Source organism: Trichosurus vulpecula, chromosome 7 (assembly GCF_011100635.1).
Source record: "Trichosurus vulpecula isolate mTriVul1 chromosome 7, mTriVul1.pri, whole genome shotgun sequence".
Lineage (NCBI taxonomy): Eukaryota > Metazoa > Chordata > Mammalia > Diprotodontia > Phalangeridae > Trichosurus > Trichosurus vulpecula.
The window spans coordinates 225,806,164-225,822,817 of record NC_050579.1 but is presented as its reverse complement, the minus strand read 5'-3'; the positions used below and the strand labels follow the sequence as shown (position 1 = coordinate 225,822,817).

Here is a 16,654-nt window from a genome sequence, read left to right as displayed (position 1 = left end):
CATATTATTTGGTTCATTTTCCTTTTTAATATTTAAATTAGTTAATGTAACTAGATGTAACTCAGGGCACAAGATACCATGTTTTTTTGTGCCCACAGATAACTCCTTGCTTTTTTTGTGGGGGAATGGGAGTAGGGTTGGGGGATGTTTTTAATCTTTTTTTCTCCCATAATTGACTTTTGAAGACTGAGAAATAGTATGTTAGTGGGGGGAAAGGGGGTTGGGGAACATAACCACTGCTTCCATCTAATCAAGTTTGTACATCAAGTGAGACTTGTGGCTTCCAGGAAAAAAATAAAAGTTTTTGAGATGGCAGGTTTGGGGAGAGTGGAAGGTGGGTAGAAGGAGGAATTTACTGAGCTTTTTGGAAGGGAGGGAGAAGAGCATTAAATTCATATGAGACTCAAAAAAATATTAGTTAATATGATATTCCACATAAAGTGTTATGAACTCTAGACCTTTAAAAATTTAATTCTTGTGAGATCTCTGTAACATGATAAAATGTTAAAATAGCTTAATATTAGAGATGACATAATTGGTCAGAATATTCCTCTGGGGAATAATCTAATTCATTATTTCTTCCATATCAAATTTTCTTCTCTATAATTACATATTCAGAAATCAGACAGTCAATTAACATTTTAGCATTTACTATCTGTTAGGCACTATGGTAAGCACAAAGGATACAAAAAAGGCCAAAAAGCAAGCAAACAAAAAAGAGTCCTTTCTCTCAAGCAATTCATAGTCTAATGGAGGGGACAGAATCCAAATAACTCTGGGCAAACAAAATGTAGATAGAATAAATTGGGGATAACCTCAGAGGAAAGATACTAAGATTAAGGGAGAACTAAAAAGACTTTTTTGCAGAAGATGGGACTTTAGCTGAAACTTGAAGGAAGTCAGGGAAGCCAGTAGGTGAAGATGGGGAGGGGGAGGATTCCAGATATGGAGGACTGTCAGTGAAAATGCCTAGAATTCAGAGATGGAGGATCATGTACAAAGAACAGAAAGGAGAGCAGGATCACTGGCCATATGTGGAGAGAAGTAAAATGCAAGAAAGGTAGAGAAAGGCAAAGTTATGAAGGGATTTGATTGTCAACCAAGGATTTTATACTTGATGATGGAGGTGAAAGGAGCCACTAGAGTTGATTGAATAGGGTAATGATTTGATAGATCTATGGACTGGAGTAGGGAGAAATTTAAGGCAGTGAGATCAATTGGCAGGCACCTGAAATAAACCAGGCATGAAATGATGAGGCTTGTATCAGGTGTCACTGTCAGAAGAGAAAAAAAAAGTATATATACATACATCTAACTATATTTGTATGTACATATGTGTGTATGTGTCTATCTATCTATCTTTCTATCTATCTATGGTGTGGGTTGAACATTGGTCACTTAACCCCTGTTTACCTCATTTTCCTCATCTGTAAAATGGAGATAATAATAGCACCTACCTTTCAGGATTGTTGTAAGGCTCAAGTGAGATAATAATTGCAAAGCATTTTGCATAGTTCCTGTCACAGGGTAAGTGCTATGTGAATGTTAATATTATTAATTATTATATGATCGATATTATGAAGGCAGAAAGGACAGGATTTGACTACTGACTGGATATGGGTGAGAAGTGAGAAAGAATGTGGAGTCAAGAGTTATACCTATGTTGAGAGCCAGGGGGATTGTCCTCATGATAACATTGTGAATCTACTGGCTGCCAACGCATTTTCTAAAATGATCTTCAGGAAATTCCATACTAGACATAGTTATATACATATAGATGTATGTGTGTATGTGTATATATATATACACATACATATATGTGTGTGTATATATATATATATATATATATATATATATATATATATATATATATATAATATGTGATGAGCGACTTCTTCACGATGATAAGGCAAAGGAGTAATTAATTTAGATGACTTACATTAGAGATTTTGAAAATAGCATTTTCAAGTAACAGCATGTAAAATTTTTCTGTATGCCAAATCTTGCAATTCACATTTTTATATTACATGTGTAGAAACTTTTACAACCAGTTGTTATATTTTATCTGCTTAGGTTGGTATCTCATGCATGCTACCCACTTTTTAAGGACCAAATCTTCAACAACAATGGCTGTAACATGGCAAGTCGATCTGATGGACGGGGTAAAAGGCATGCCACAAAACCATGTCCAAACAACATAGAGAAATCTAATCGAATATACCAGTGCTCTCCTCCATATAGAGTCTCTTCCAATGTAAGTAAAAAGTAAAAATGCTATAAAAATTTGGTTTGGACCAATAAAACTCAATGTATCCTGGTACCATGAACATTTAGAACAAAATAAATGGCAAGCTTCCATTTACATGTAAATTATGTACTAATAGTTCAAGTCCAAAAATCTCCTATTCATGTGTGCTTCATTCTAGTCAAATCCTCCTCCTGTTAGTCAGCCTGGACACACATTCCTAGGTATGGCACTTTGCCTCCTGCCATAAAGATGCTATAAAAATTGATCCCCAATGTCTGAAATATATACCTTCCTCACCTGATAGAATCTTTACCTTCCTGCAAGTTAAAGATCAAATACCACCTTTTATTGAATCCTTTCCTAATCTCCCCAGGTAACCCTCTCCTTGAAATAACTTTGTATCAATTGTATATGTAAATTTGTGTATACTTGTATATGTATGCGTGTTATATCTATTACAGAACATTTTTATTTCCTTTGGTATAATATATATATGTGTATGTGTGTGTGTGTGTGTGTGTGTGTGTGTGCACATATATACATATATATATATATATGTATAACGTAGGGGGTCTGTGTGTGTGTGTGTGTGTGTGTGTGTGTGTGTGTGTAATTGGGCTAGTCATTCAGTGAAAGGGAAGGAAAAGAACTGAATTGCCCTACTGTTGCACTGGCATCCATAGAGTCATAATAGAACCAGAGAAAGCTCTGTTGTGTAGTTCCTGATGATGATTTGTAGTTTCACAGCAAGTCATTTTAGCTAACAGTTATAAATTGTTTTTAAGCTTTGCAAAGCACTTTACTTATGTTACTGTATTTATCCTTCAGAAGAATCCTATGAGGTAGATATTATTTTTAGCCTCATTTTATAGATGAGGAATGAGAATAAGAGTGGTAATGAGAATTGCTAATAAGTATCAGAGGCAGGATCCAAACTCAGATCTTCTCGACCTGAAATCCAGTCCTCTATTCACTATACCAACTAGCTCCTTATTAGAATATTCTCACCCATGAGAAAATGGATTCATTGAAACATGAATGTAAATACAGATATAAAAACATGAATGTATCTTGGGCTTGGTGGCTGTACATGGCTTTGTCTAAATGGACATTTTATTCCTTTCTCTTGTAAGAGAAGGAATAAAAGGTGTTTGAGAGGATTTACTAAAGGTCTTTTTCCAAGGAGGCAAATTTTATCTCATAAGCATCACTGAAGCATGATTGGATGAGACTCATAAATAGACTATTTCTAGATGGAGCATATCTGATTCAAAGAGAAACAGGTAAAAAGTGAAAAGGTGGTAGTTGTAGTATAAGTACATGTTAATGAGATATACTTAATGTGAGGAAATTCAGAAACAAAAATGGCAGATCAACGTGTAGAATAATTTTAATGAAGATGTGGAGAAGCAGAAAGAGAACTAATGCTGTCATTAGAGTGAACAGTGGATCACCTAGACATAAAGAGGAAATAGATACAGAATTTGGAAAGAATATAAAAAAGCCTGACATAGAGCTGAATCAGGAATCAAGAAGAGCTGAATTCAAGTCCAGTTTCATTTTTGTGTGTTCTTTCCCCATTAGATTGTAAGCCTCTTGATGGCAAGGGCTGTCTTTCTTTTTATTATTCGTATCCCCGGGGCATAATTTAGTGCTTTGCGCATAGTGGCACTTACATCCACCCCCCCATCCCCCTACATATATGTATTATTGTATATATATATATATATATATATATATATATATATATATATATATATATATATATGTATGTATATACATATATATATATGATAAAGATTAAGTAATAAAATCATTATATCATTTTGATTTTAAGGGTTAATGGGTTCATGATTGATTGCAGAAAAAAAGAAAAGGAGTTAAATTATTATTTTGTTTATATTTTCTTTACCTGGTACATTAATTTTAACCTAGAAAAAATGAGAAAAATGAGTGAATAACAGCTAGTTAAAGCAGAGATATGGAGTGAGATGAGGCATACTCTCTAGTCCTTAATGAGTTCAACTAATTAGGCCCAAATGATCTATATACTAATTTACTGAAAGAACTGACAAATGTCATTAATGAACCAACTATTGTTGGTGATCTTTGAAAGAGAATGGATAGCAGTGGATGTGCTACAACATTTGATTTTGATTTTTTAAATGGTAAGAAAATGGAATTTGCAAACAATTCAATTCCAGTGAAATTGTAGAACATACCATTAAAGAGACAGCTAGTAAATATTTATTAAATGAGGCAATGATCACAAAGAGCTAGTCTGGTCATCAAGAATAGATCATATCAGGGGTTGGGCCAAGAAGGCAGCTGGAAAACAGGGACTCACTGAAGCTGTCCCCCAAATCCCTCCAAACACCTGTAAAAATGGCTCTGAAAAAATTCTAGAGCTACAGAACCCATGAGATAACAGAGGGAAATAAGCCTCTAGCCCAGGATGCCTGGATGGTCACTGGGAAAGGGTCTATGGCACCATGGTGGGAGCACAGACCAGACAGGGAGTTGGGCGGAGCAGGCCTTAGGGCCATAAATCACTGAGTTGTGGCAGTTACCAGACTTCTCAACCCAGAAACATCAAAGACAATGGAGCAGGTTAGTGGGAAAACTGCTGGGTCTGGATGAGAGAAGTGCGTGGTCCAACCTCAGCCCTGGGGGCAGTGGAGGTGGCACAGGGGAGGTGGTGGGGTGGCAGCAGCATGAAGCTCCTGCAGCTGCTTCTAGAGCTCCAGCATCAGCTGCTTCTAGAGTCCCTGGCCCACATGGTGGGAGGAATCAAGTGGGGTATCAGAGCGAGAGTGCAGGGGGTGCTTTGCTGTTGCAGAGACAGGGTTCTCTTGCTTTGCCCTGCTTGGATCTGGGTCACAGTCCTGGTTGGTGGTTCTTGAGGGAGGAGGAGCACTGCTGTGGCAGAGCTTGTGGTGACTGTGGAGTAGAAATATCTCTGAAAACAGCAGCCCAAGGGCCCTAAAGCTTGGGACAAAGTACTCACTACTCTACAAGCACTCATACCCTGACAAAAAGCTCAAGGGTCAAGTAGTTGGCTGGGAACATGAGCAGGTAGTGTAACAGTGCTCAAACTCAGAATATAGAATCTTTTTTTTGTGACAAAGAAGATCAAAACATATAGCCAGAAGTCAACAAAGTCAAAGAGCCTACACCAAAAGCCTCCAATGAAAATATGAATTGGTCTCAGGCCATGGAAGAGCTCAAAAAGGATTTGGAAAAGCAAGTTAGAGAAGCAGAGGAAAAACTGGGAAGAGAAATGAGAGTGATGCAAGAAAATCATGAAAAACAAGTCAACGACTTGCTAAAGGAGATCCAAAAATACTGAAGAAAATAACACCTTAAAAATAGACTAGCCCAAATGGCAAAAGAGCCCCAAAAAGCCAATGAGGAGAAGAATGCCTTAAAAGGCAGAATTAGCCAAGTGGAAAAGGAGGTCCAAATGAACACTGAAGAAAATACCACCTTAAAAATTAGATTTGGAGCAAGTGGAAGCTAGTGACTTTATAAGAAATCAAGAAATTATAAAACAGAACCAAAAGAATGAAAAAATGGAAGACAATGTGAAATATCTCCTTGGAAAAAGCACTGACCTGGAAAGTAGATCCAGGAGGGAAAATTTAAAAATTATTGGACTACCTGAAAGCCATGATCAAAAAAAGAGCCTAGACATCATCTTTCAAGACATTATCAAGGAAAACTGCCCTGATATTCTAGAACCAGAAGGTAAAATCAAAACAAGCAGAAAATTTGTAACTCAAAATCTTGTGGAAATCATTGTTGAAAACTAAAAATATTGAGTAATAAAATAAAATATTTCCAAAAATGAATAGATCATATCAGAATATAAACTTTTTTTAGGTGACAATTACTAGAAAGGTAAGTGAGAAAATTCTTGTAGCTACAGTTTGCCTAGATTTTCAGCAAGGCATTTGGTAAATTCTTTCATGCTATATACTTGAACAAGATAAAGGTGTAGATTCTTAAACTGGTTGAATGGTTGAAATTAAAGAATAATAGTTAATGTGTCAATTGCAACTCAGAGAAAAGTTCCTAGTAGATTGCTCCATCTCTCTGCACTTGGTTTTATACTGGTTAACATTCTTATTAATGCTTTAGATAAAGGCATAAAGTGCATGCTTATCAAATTGGCAAATGAAACATTGCCAAGAAAGAGTTTTTGCATTGAATGACAGATTTTTAAACCTCAAATGTTTATTAAGATTAGAACTTTAGGAATAATTTAACAAGAAGAAATTTGGAACAGGCAAGTCAGTGGAGTGGAGGAACTACTACTGAACTCTTCCAACATTCTCTTGCAAATAAATTTAAAATAATGCCTCAAATCAAATTCTAAAGGGGCAGAGCCAACAGAAGTCCCAGATGGACACTTTTCCAGCCCAAGAAAGCTTAGGTCAGGAGAGTTTTGTCACACTGGGGTGGGGGCTGGCTTGGAGTTCATAAGGTGGTAACACCAGCTGGAGGCATTGGTGACAACAGCAACAGCAGCAGGAGCAGTTTCAGTAATTATCAAGCCAGAGATTGTAAAGGGATTGGACAGTTGGTGAGAGAAGTTAGAGGGGACCCATGATCTAACACTGGACACAGGAGCAGGTGCTATTTGGCAACTCTATTGTCTATACCTATGTCTAGGTCCCAATTCCATGGCAAAGAGGCATATTTGAGGTCAAAGGGATCAGGGGTGAGGATCAGAATCACTTTCATCACAATGGAGTAAGGGCCCTAAAGAACAATATCCCAAGCGATAAGGGTCACTGACATGTAATACTGCTTATGTATTTAAGGGATCAGGGCCCTTGAAGAACTCTATTGCTTGTACCTGCAAGAGATGAGGAGCCTTTCTTGGGAAAGGACCAGAGCAGTGAACAAACCTCTTTCCAGATCATACAACCTTGCAAGAACCAAAAACTTCCAAGGACCCAAAAGAGCTCTGAAAATAGAAGCTAAAAAAACCTGAAGCTTGGGAAAGAGCCACCCATCCCCACCCCCAGTAAAATAGTCCAACTTTAACAAAAATTTAAAAGTTAAGAAATAGGCTGGGGCAATGGGAAAACAAACAAATGAACAAACAAACCACAATCAATCAAAGCTATTATGATGACCAGAAACATTAAGACACAAACTAGGAAAAAAGCAATGGCATTAAAACATCTACCAGTGAAGTCTTACAGGAAAAATGTGAATTGGATGCAAGACCAACAAGAATTTCTGAAAAAGCTAAAAAAGGTTTTAAGAATCAAAAGAATAGTGGTAGAGGGAAAAATAGGAAAATAAATAAAAGTGCTGAAAGAAAATTATGAAAAGATAAATAACATCTTGGTAAAAGAGGCACACAAAATACTTAAGAAAATAATACCTTAAAAACACCTGGCCAAATGGTAAAAGAAGTACAAAACTTTGCTGACTAAAATAACTCTTTAAAAAGTAGAATTGGCCAAATAGAAAAATACATTAAAAAGCTTGCTGAAGAAAATAATTCCTCAAAAATTAGAACTGGATAAGTTGAAGCTAATAGCCTCATGAGACAATAAGAAGAAATAAAACAGAGTGAAAAGAATGAAAAAAAATTAAGAAATTGTGAATGTCTCATCATAAAACACCTGACCTAAAAATAGACCAAAGAGAGATAATTTAAGAATTATTGAGGTAACAGTAATCCAGGATCAAAGAAAGAACCTAGCTATCATTTTTCAAAAAAAATTACAAAAGAAAACTGGTCTTATATGCTAAAACCATAGGGGAATATAAAAACTGAAAGAATCCACCGACCATAATTTGAAAGAGATCTCAAAATCCCGGGAATATTATAATCAAATCCCAGAGTTGGAGGTCAAAGAGAAAATACTTCAAGCAGCCAGAAAGAAATCATTCAAATACTGTGTGTACACACACACACACACACACACACACACACACACACACACACACACTTCTTCAGGGTTAGAAGGTATTAGAACCATGTGACTCAAACCCATATGACCTAAGACTTCCCGTGACTTAAGCAGGTCATCAAAGACTCCCAACTCAAACACTCTTGATTGAAACAAAGACAAGACTCAAAGGCACTTGACGGCCTTAGTGCTAAAAAGCCCTCCAAAACAAAAGACAACAAAAAGTCCTTGTTACTTGCCATTACAGTAGGCTGAGTAAATATAATAAAATGACAATTTTAACTAAGTGAATTTACTTATTCAGTGCCATACCAAACTACCAAAGAATTACTTTATAGAGCTAGGATAATAATAACAAAATTCATCTAAAAGAATAAGAGGTCAAGAATATTTAAGGAATCAATAAAAAAATGTGATGAAAGGCAACCTAGAGGTGAATCAGTGGAGAAGAGTGGTGTTGATGCAGTGTGGAATGTTGGGACTGGAGCAAAGTAGACTTAGGGAAGATATGATAATTATTTTCAAGTATCTGGAATGGCTCTTGTATGATAGAGAAATTATATGTATATGTTCTGCTTGGCTCAAGAGGGCAAAGCTATGAAGTGTGAATGAAACTGACTAGTATTATGGACAAAGCACTGGATTTGAAGTAGGAAGTACTGGGTTCATATCCTATCTCTACCACTTAAACCTATGTGACCTTTCGCAAGTTCACGTACCTCTCTATTTCTTCACCTGGAAAATGAGGGTTAGGACTAAGAGTAAATTATCTTTAAAGTACCTGTAAGAGTTAAATTTGATCTCCTTGGATCCTATGAGTTTGTATAATTAAATCTTGATGTGAGGAAAAACTTCCTAACAATTAGTGCTATCCTAAAGAGGAACAGAGTCCCTTGGGAAGTTATGGACCTTGCCTCACTGAAAGTCTTTAAACAAAACTTGGATGATCATGCCCTGATATGATATTAGTAGTAATAATTGATGTTTATATAATATTTTAAGGTTTGTAAAATACTTTACACACAGTATTTCATTAGAGGATTTTTGTTCATCTGGGGATTGGACTAGACCCCTTCCTACTCTAAGATTCTGCTAATCTGATTTCCAAAGCATGTTCAATTATAAACAGTTAGCAAACAAAATTTGTGCAGAAAGACCTACCAGAATTTCTATACCAAATAGTTCTCACTGGTAATGATGTTGACTTTTACATTCTTGTTTCCTTCTAGGAAACTGAAATAATGAAAGAAATCATGCAGAATGGGCCAGTACAAGGTTAGTGATAAAAACAAAGACTAATATGACATATTTGTTTCTTGGGTGTAAGAGCATGTTTATCATGTTAGTATCTTTATGAGAGAAATGATCTTCACTTTTAAATGTGCAGTGGAGTTCTATAGATCTAGAAATAATATTTGTAAGAGCTGTACTCAGTGCGATAACAAAGGTTGTGTTCATTTGAAAAAGTTTATCAACTATTATTACGTTTGTAAGGTTACTTCCTCTACCTATTACCCTAGGCTGGCTCCTCGATTTTTCTCTCTGGAGTTCCTATGGCATTTACGGTTTTAATTTAATTCCCAACACAGAAATCTTTCTTTAGTTTTGCTGTTTTCCATTTTTTTTCCTATTTTTATTTAAATTTATTTATTTAAACATATTTGGTTTTCAGCATTGATTTTCACAACAGTTTGAATTACAAATTTTCTCCCCATTTCTACCCTCCCCCCCACTCCAAGGTGGCATATATTCTGGTTGCCCTGTTCCCCAGTCAGCCCTCCCCTCTATCACCCCCTCCCCTCTCATCCCCTTTTCCCTTCCTTTCTTGTAGGGCAAGATAAATTTCTATGCCCCATTGCCTGTGTATCTTATTTTTTAGTTGCATGCAAAAACTTTTTTTTTTGTTTTTGAACATCTGTTTTTAAAACTTTGAGTTCCAAATTCTCTCCCCTCTTCCCTTCCCACCCACTCTCCCTAAGAAGTCAAGCAATTCAACATAGGCCACATATGTATCATTATGTATAACCCCTCCACAATACTCATGTTGTGAAAGACTAACTATATTTTGCTCCTTCCTAACCTATCCCCCTTTATTGAATTTTCTCCCTTGACCCTGTCCCCTTTCCAAAGTGTTTGTTTTGATTACCTCCACCCCCATCTGCCCTCCCCTCCATCATTCTCCCCCCTTTTATTTTTTTTATCTTCCTCCCTCTTCTTTCCTGTGGGGTAAGATACCCAACTGAGTATGTATGGTATTCCCTTCTCAGGCCAAATCTGATGAGAGCAAGGGTCACTCATTCCCCCCTCACCTGCCCTCTCCCCTCCTCCCACAGAACTGCTTCCTCTTGCCACCTTTATGTGAGATAATCCACCCTATTCTATCTCTCCCTATCTCCCTCTCTCAGTATGTTGCTCTCTCATCCCTTAATTTCATTTTATTTCTTTTAGATATCTTCCCTTCATCTTCAACTCACCCTGTGTCTGCTCTCTCTCTTTTACATATGTATATACACATACACATACACACATATATACATATGTACATATATATACAAACACACACAGATATGTATATACATACATACACATGCATGCATATACACATACATACATACATACACACACATTCACTTATATATATACATAAACATATATATATATACACATGCATATTCCCTTCAACTATCCTAATACTGAGGTCTCATGAATCATACTCATCATCTTTCCATGTAGGAATGTAAACAAAACAGTTCAACTTTAGTAAGTCCCTTGCAATTTCCATTTCTTGATTACCTTTTCATGCTTCTCTTGATTCTTGTGTTTGAAAGTCAAATTTTCTATTCAGTTCTGGTCTTTTCACTGAGAAAGCTTGAAAGTCCTCTATTTTATTGAAAATCCATATTTTGCCTTGGAACATGATACTCAGTTTTGCTGGGTAGGTGATTCTAGGTTTTAATCCTAGCTCCATTGACCTCTGGAATATCGCATTCCAAGCCCTTCAATCTCTTAATGTAGAAGCTGCCAGATCCTGGGTTATTCTGATTGGGTTTCCACAATACTCAAATTGTTTCTTTCTGGCTGCTTGCAGTATTTTCTCCTTGATCTGGGAGCTCTGGAATTTGGCAACAATATTCCTAGGAGATTTCTTTTTGTTTTCCATTTTAAGGTCTCTGTCTTTTGATAGATACTTCCCTTTCTGAACCTTCCCTCAATTTCCATTTATTGGCAAATTTTGATATAACAACCATTCACCAAAGATATTGAACACAGCACATTTATTATCAAACATAACTCATTGACAGTAAGAATTGTTTAATTCTTTGTGTCCCCAAGGCCTAGGGTAGTGTCTGGAAAATAAAAGACACTCAATGAATGCTTGTTGTTTTCTGAACTCCTCAGAATGGTTTACTAGAATCCATTTTCATCATTAGAAAAGATACTTTGATGATAAAATAGATACTAGTAAATAACTTCTTGACATCACAGTGAAGGAGAGAGGTAGACTAACTAGCAGGCATCAGATAGTTGGAATGGCAAATATGGCTTGGAGAATTAAATCCTTATTATGGCTGTCAAAAGGCTATAGACAGATGCAAACTCTCCTTGCCAACTAACCAAGTAATTTTTGGCAAATTTAACTAAATGAATGGAGAGTATAAATGATCCCTCCTTCCCTTTGACTGATGCCATGTACTACAGTGACTCTCCAAAAAAAATTTCTTTCTGACTTTCCAAGGAAAATGAAATTCAGCTGAGCTTATCATTAAAGGGGGAAAAGTAGGTCCAATTTTGAATATTATTAGAATAATAGAGGCCACATTATGTTAAACTGAATTTATGATTGTTAAAAAAACTTAACAGAGAAAGCTTAGTCAGTAAAAAAATCTTTCAAAAAATCTCACCCACACCTGAAATTTAGATGCTATGCATATTGGCTGGACATCCTACTGATTGGCATGAGAGCTTTGATCTACTCCATTTCTGACCTAGGCAGCATTGCATCTCCTTGGACAAGCTGGTGGCCCCATATCAAACTTAGTTTGGACACCGGATCAGCATAATTCATTGGAGCTCAGAACTCTTGAGCTCAGAATATCCACCACATACATACGTTATACTAGAATAAACTACGTATGTATGTATATCTATGTGTATATATATATATATATATATATATATATAATATGCATATACATACACATATGTTAATAAAAGAGCAGAAATGTTTTATCAAGATTCAAACTCAGATTGATGGATTCTGATTAACTATTACACCATGTAATTGGCCATTTTTCAATCAGTCAGTCAATAATTTAGCTTGCACCTACTATGTACCAGCTAATGTATTAGGCTCCAGAGAAGTAAATACAAATCTCCTCCAGGAGTGTACATTTTAGTAAGAGAGACCTCATGCATAAATACACATACATAAATTTATAAATAAATATATAATAAAAATACATACAATAAAATACTCGAACCTAAGAAGATGGGGGGGGGGGATTAGGAAAGGAAAAAAAAAAGACGACAACTCCTGAAGGAGGTTGTGTTTGAAAATAACTTTTAAGGAAATTAACCATTGTGAGAGGCAGAGGTGAAGAGGAAGTACATTCTAGGCATAAATGTTTAGCAGATAGAGATGTATAGAGTTCAAAGGGAAGAGATTGAGGCTGCATAGAGATCACAATGAAATATAAGAAACCTGATGAATTCACCAAGAGAATGTGTTGAGTGGTAAGAGAAAGGACACTGGAGCACAGCCTTAGGGGCACAACCACTATTAGCATGATTTTGATTATGAGTCAGCAAGGGATACTGAGAAAGAGTTATAAGACACATGGGGAAGAATAAAGAGAGAAAAATGGCTGGAAAACCATGAAAGGAAAGCATCTCAAATAGGTCATGGTCAATAGAGACCAAGGTTGTAGAGAGATCATGAAGGATGAGGACTGAGAAAAATCCATGGGATCTGACAAAACACATGTGCATGCACACATACACAGACACACACACACATTCATGTCTAATGGTAGCCATCTCTAGGGAGGCAGGGGAGGGAAAAAAAGAAATTTACATGATAACTTTAATATATATTTCAAAGGACCAACAAGTTCATAAAAATTTACAATTTCATGTGCAATAATTTTTTATTATGCTATGTTATGGACATGCTTATTTTATTCCATAAATTAAAAATAAAATAAGTGAAAATTCAAACAAATATACAAAAGTAATCTGAAACTTTGGAGAAAGAAATTTCAGTGGCTTGATGAAGTCAAAAGTCAGACTGCAAAGGGTTAAGGAATTTGAGGAATCAGTTAGCCTAAACATCACCTGTCTAGGAAGCTGTTGTGAAAAGGGGCAAGATATAGGGTGAGAGGTTGAAATCGGCTTAATGGTAGGATTTAGTTAAGGTTTTAAAAGGAGAGGGCAGATTGCATGTTTTCCTATTATTAGAAGCTAGGGACTGAACCTATGGGTTTCCTGGTACAGGGAAGTTCCCATTGGCAACTCAGCCTACCAATGTAGAGTTACATCTCTGCAACATCTAGTCTCAGAGAGTTGCTTGAGACACTAAGAGGTCAAGTGGCTTGCCCAGGGTTACACAGGCAGTACATGTCAGAGATAGGCTTAGATTCTAAGTACTCTTGACTTTAAGATCGAGTCTTTCTGCACTATATTATGTCCTTCTTTCTAAGCATTACATCTTTTAAGTAGTCAATTCCATTCAGATTGTAATCACTGAAAGTTTAGATTCAGTTTTGTTCAGAATATTTCACAAAATCCGTTGGAATTACACATAAATTAGAAAAAAGTAGTTGAAAAAAGGTAAGCTAAAATTCTATGTGTAATGAAAGTTGTTTTTTAATTCAACGTATAGATTCATTTTAGAAGTGGGAAAATTTGCTCAGAGATGTTGACTGACTTGCCTAAGGTCTTACAATTTAAAGTCATACAGTAGCAAAATTTGGACTTTGACCCAGGTCCCCTAATCTGGTGTGTTCTTCACTTGCTAACTTAGACCAATTAACAAAATTTTACAGAGATTTTTGGATTTAATTCATGTCCATAAGCAAAATTTCTTTGCAGAAATCTTTGTCTTTACAAAAGAAATTTTTTACTTGGTGTAGAAAATTAGAAGTGGGGGACTCTTTTAAATTAGTTGTTCTGGTATGCCACTTGCATTTCTCTAGGACAGGGCGTTCTTAACCATTTTTTTCTGGCATGTCCCTTTGGCTGTCAGGGCAAGCTCATGGACTTTTCTCAAAATAATCTTTCAATTGTTTAAAATAAAATTTATAGGATTGAAAGGGAAACCAATTATATCAAAATAGAAAAAAAAGATTAAAATGACAATAAACTCAAGGTCCTCCAGTTAAAGAACTCTGCTCTAGGTGATAGTTCTTTAGATAAATGGGAGAACATGTACCATTCATGATGTTTACAAAAGGAGGTGAGTCATAAGTGCTGAAGGACTGACTATTTCTATAGAACAGAAAAGCTTTTGGCAATATCTGCACATTTTTATAAATGGATAAAGTGCTGGTTGACTCATTCTGCTGGGGATGCAATCTGATTGTCTGTTTGTTATTGCTTGGGCCAATGTACAACCAATTTCCCCCCTTCAGTGGAACAAGAGGATATGAAAAGCAAGATAATTCTGAATAAATAATATGCCATGCATTCTTCTACATTCTCAGTATTTCCAAGAATCACGTTCTTTCATATTCTATAGAATTTGAAAGAAGTAGAAGTAATGGGAAAGAGACAAAAACAAAATCCTGTAGCCACTACAGTATTGAAAACTTTTACAATCTTATGCATATGTGGTTAATAGAAGATAAAGGTGAATTGTCTTCCTTTGAGACTATATGAGTGTTATCAGAAAAAAAAGTTATGGAAGAGAAGCATAACTAAAATGGAATGCTTCTGACATTGCTTCACTAACACAGTTTCAGGAATGATTATATAACCAGCACCATTTTCCCCTTTGCTCTTTCTTTCAAATCTAGATTGATCTAGGCTGTCACATGGAAGAAGGATTAGCCTTGTTCTGTTTGGCCCCCAGAGGGCAGAAGTAGGAGCAATGTGTGGGCATTATAGAGAGGCAGCTGTTGGCTCAACATAAGGAAAAGTTTCCTAATAAATAAAACTATCTGAAAGTGCAGTCTTCTGCCTAGGGAGATAGTGGATTCCTTATTATTAGTGGTCCTCAGGCAGAGGCTGCCTTACTTTTACTATAAGGTACTTCAAGTATGGATTCCAATATATGAGCTCTGAGGTCCCTTCCAATTCTCAAATTATTTGGTCCCATGATGCTAAATTAAGACTATAGAGTTTTAAAGCTGGAAAAATAGCCTCAGAGATCATCTAGATTAGTGCCCTCATTTTATATATTTATACATACCTTTTATACAGGAGGAAACTGAAGCCTAGAGAATTAGAATCTCTTGCCCAAGGGTAAGCAGGTAGTAATTGCCAGAGCAAGGATTTTTAACATGGGTCTCCTTACATCAAATCTGGTGTTCTTTTTTGTTTTTAAATTTTATTTTTAATTTATGGAATAAAACAAGCATTTCCATAACAGTAAAATAAAAAAGATGATTGTACATAAAATTGCAAATCTACTGTGCACAACTTGCTATTGCATTCAAATATACAACAAAATTATCATGTAAATTTCTTTTTTTTCATTCTTTTGCAGTGTTCTTTGTCTCATACCACACTTTTTATCCTAAAGTTGATTTAGTTGTTGTGGTATAAGGCCTTATAAGGCAGCTGGGTGAAGCAGTGGATAGAGCACTCAGCTTGAAATTCGGGGGACTCATCTTTCTGACTTCAAATCTGGCCTCAGATTACCAGCTGTGTGACCCTGGGCAAGTCACTTAACCCTGTTTGCCTCAGTTTCTCATTAGTAAAATAAGCTGGAAAAGGAAATGACAAACTGCTCTAATATCTTTGTGAAAAAAAAAACCCAAATAAGGTTATGAAGAATTAAACACAATTGTAAAATGACTGAACAACTGTACCAAGGCCTTATACCGTGACTTAAAAATGCAGTCTGGTTTATAAAAGTAATAGCTAATATTTATATAGAGATATAATGTTCCCAAAGTGTTTACACACATGCATACATATACATGCACACACATTCACACACATGTATAATCTCACTGAATTCTTAAAACAACCCTTGGATGAGGAAAGTAAAGCAGGTTAAGAGACTTGTCCGTGATCACATAGCTGATGAGTGTCTGTGGCAAGATTCAGACTCATCTTTCAGACTCAAAAAGCTATCAATCTATCCATTAGTACAAGAGTGATGTGTTTCACATTCTATAGAATTTAAAAGAAGCAGAAGTAATGGGAAAGAGACAAAAACAAAATCCTTTAGTCACTACAATACTGTAAATTCTTACAATCCTTTGTGGGTTAATTCATATTTACATTCAAAGGTTGTTGTAAGTATCCT

At 35.9% G+C, this 16,654-nt stretch overlaps 1 protein-coding gene across 1 annotated transcript in view; it reads left to right on the top strand.

The window, feature by feature from the left end:
* Nucleotides 1–16,654, top strand: part of TINAG (tubulointerstitial nephritis antigen) — a 202,887-nt gene that overhangs the window by 91,372 nt on the left and 94,861 nt on the right. The window contains exons 7-8 of the mRNA XM_036769096.1: nt 2,074–2,254; nt 9,411–9,456. Coding sequence (XP_036624991.1) covers nt 2,074–2,254; nt 9,411–9,456 — 227 coding nt within the window. The remainder of the gene's footprint in view (nt 1–2,073; nt 2,255–9,410; nt 9,457–16,654) is intronic.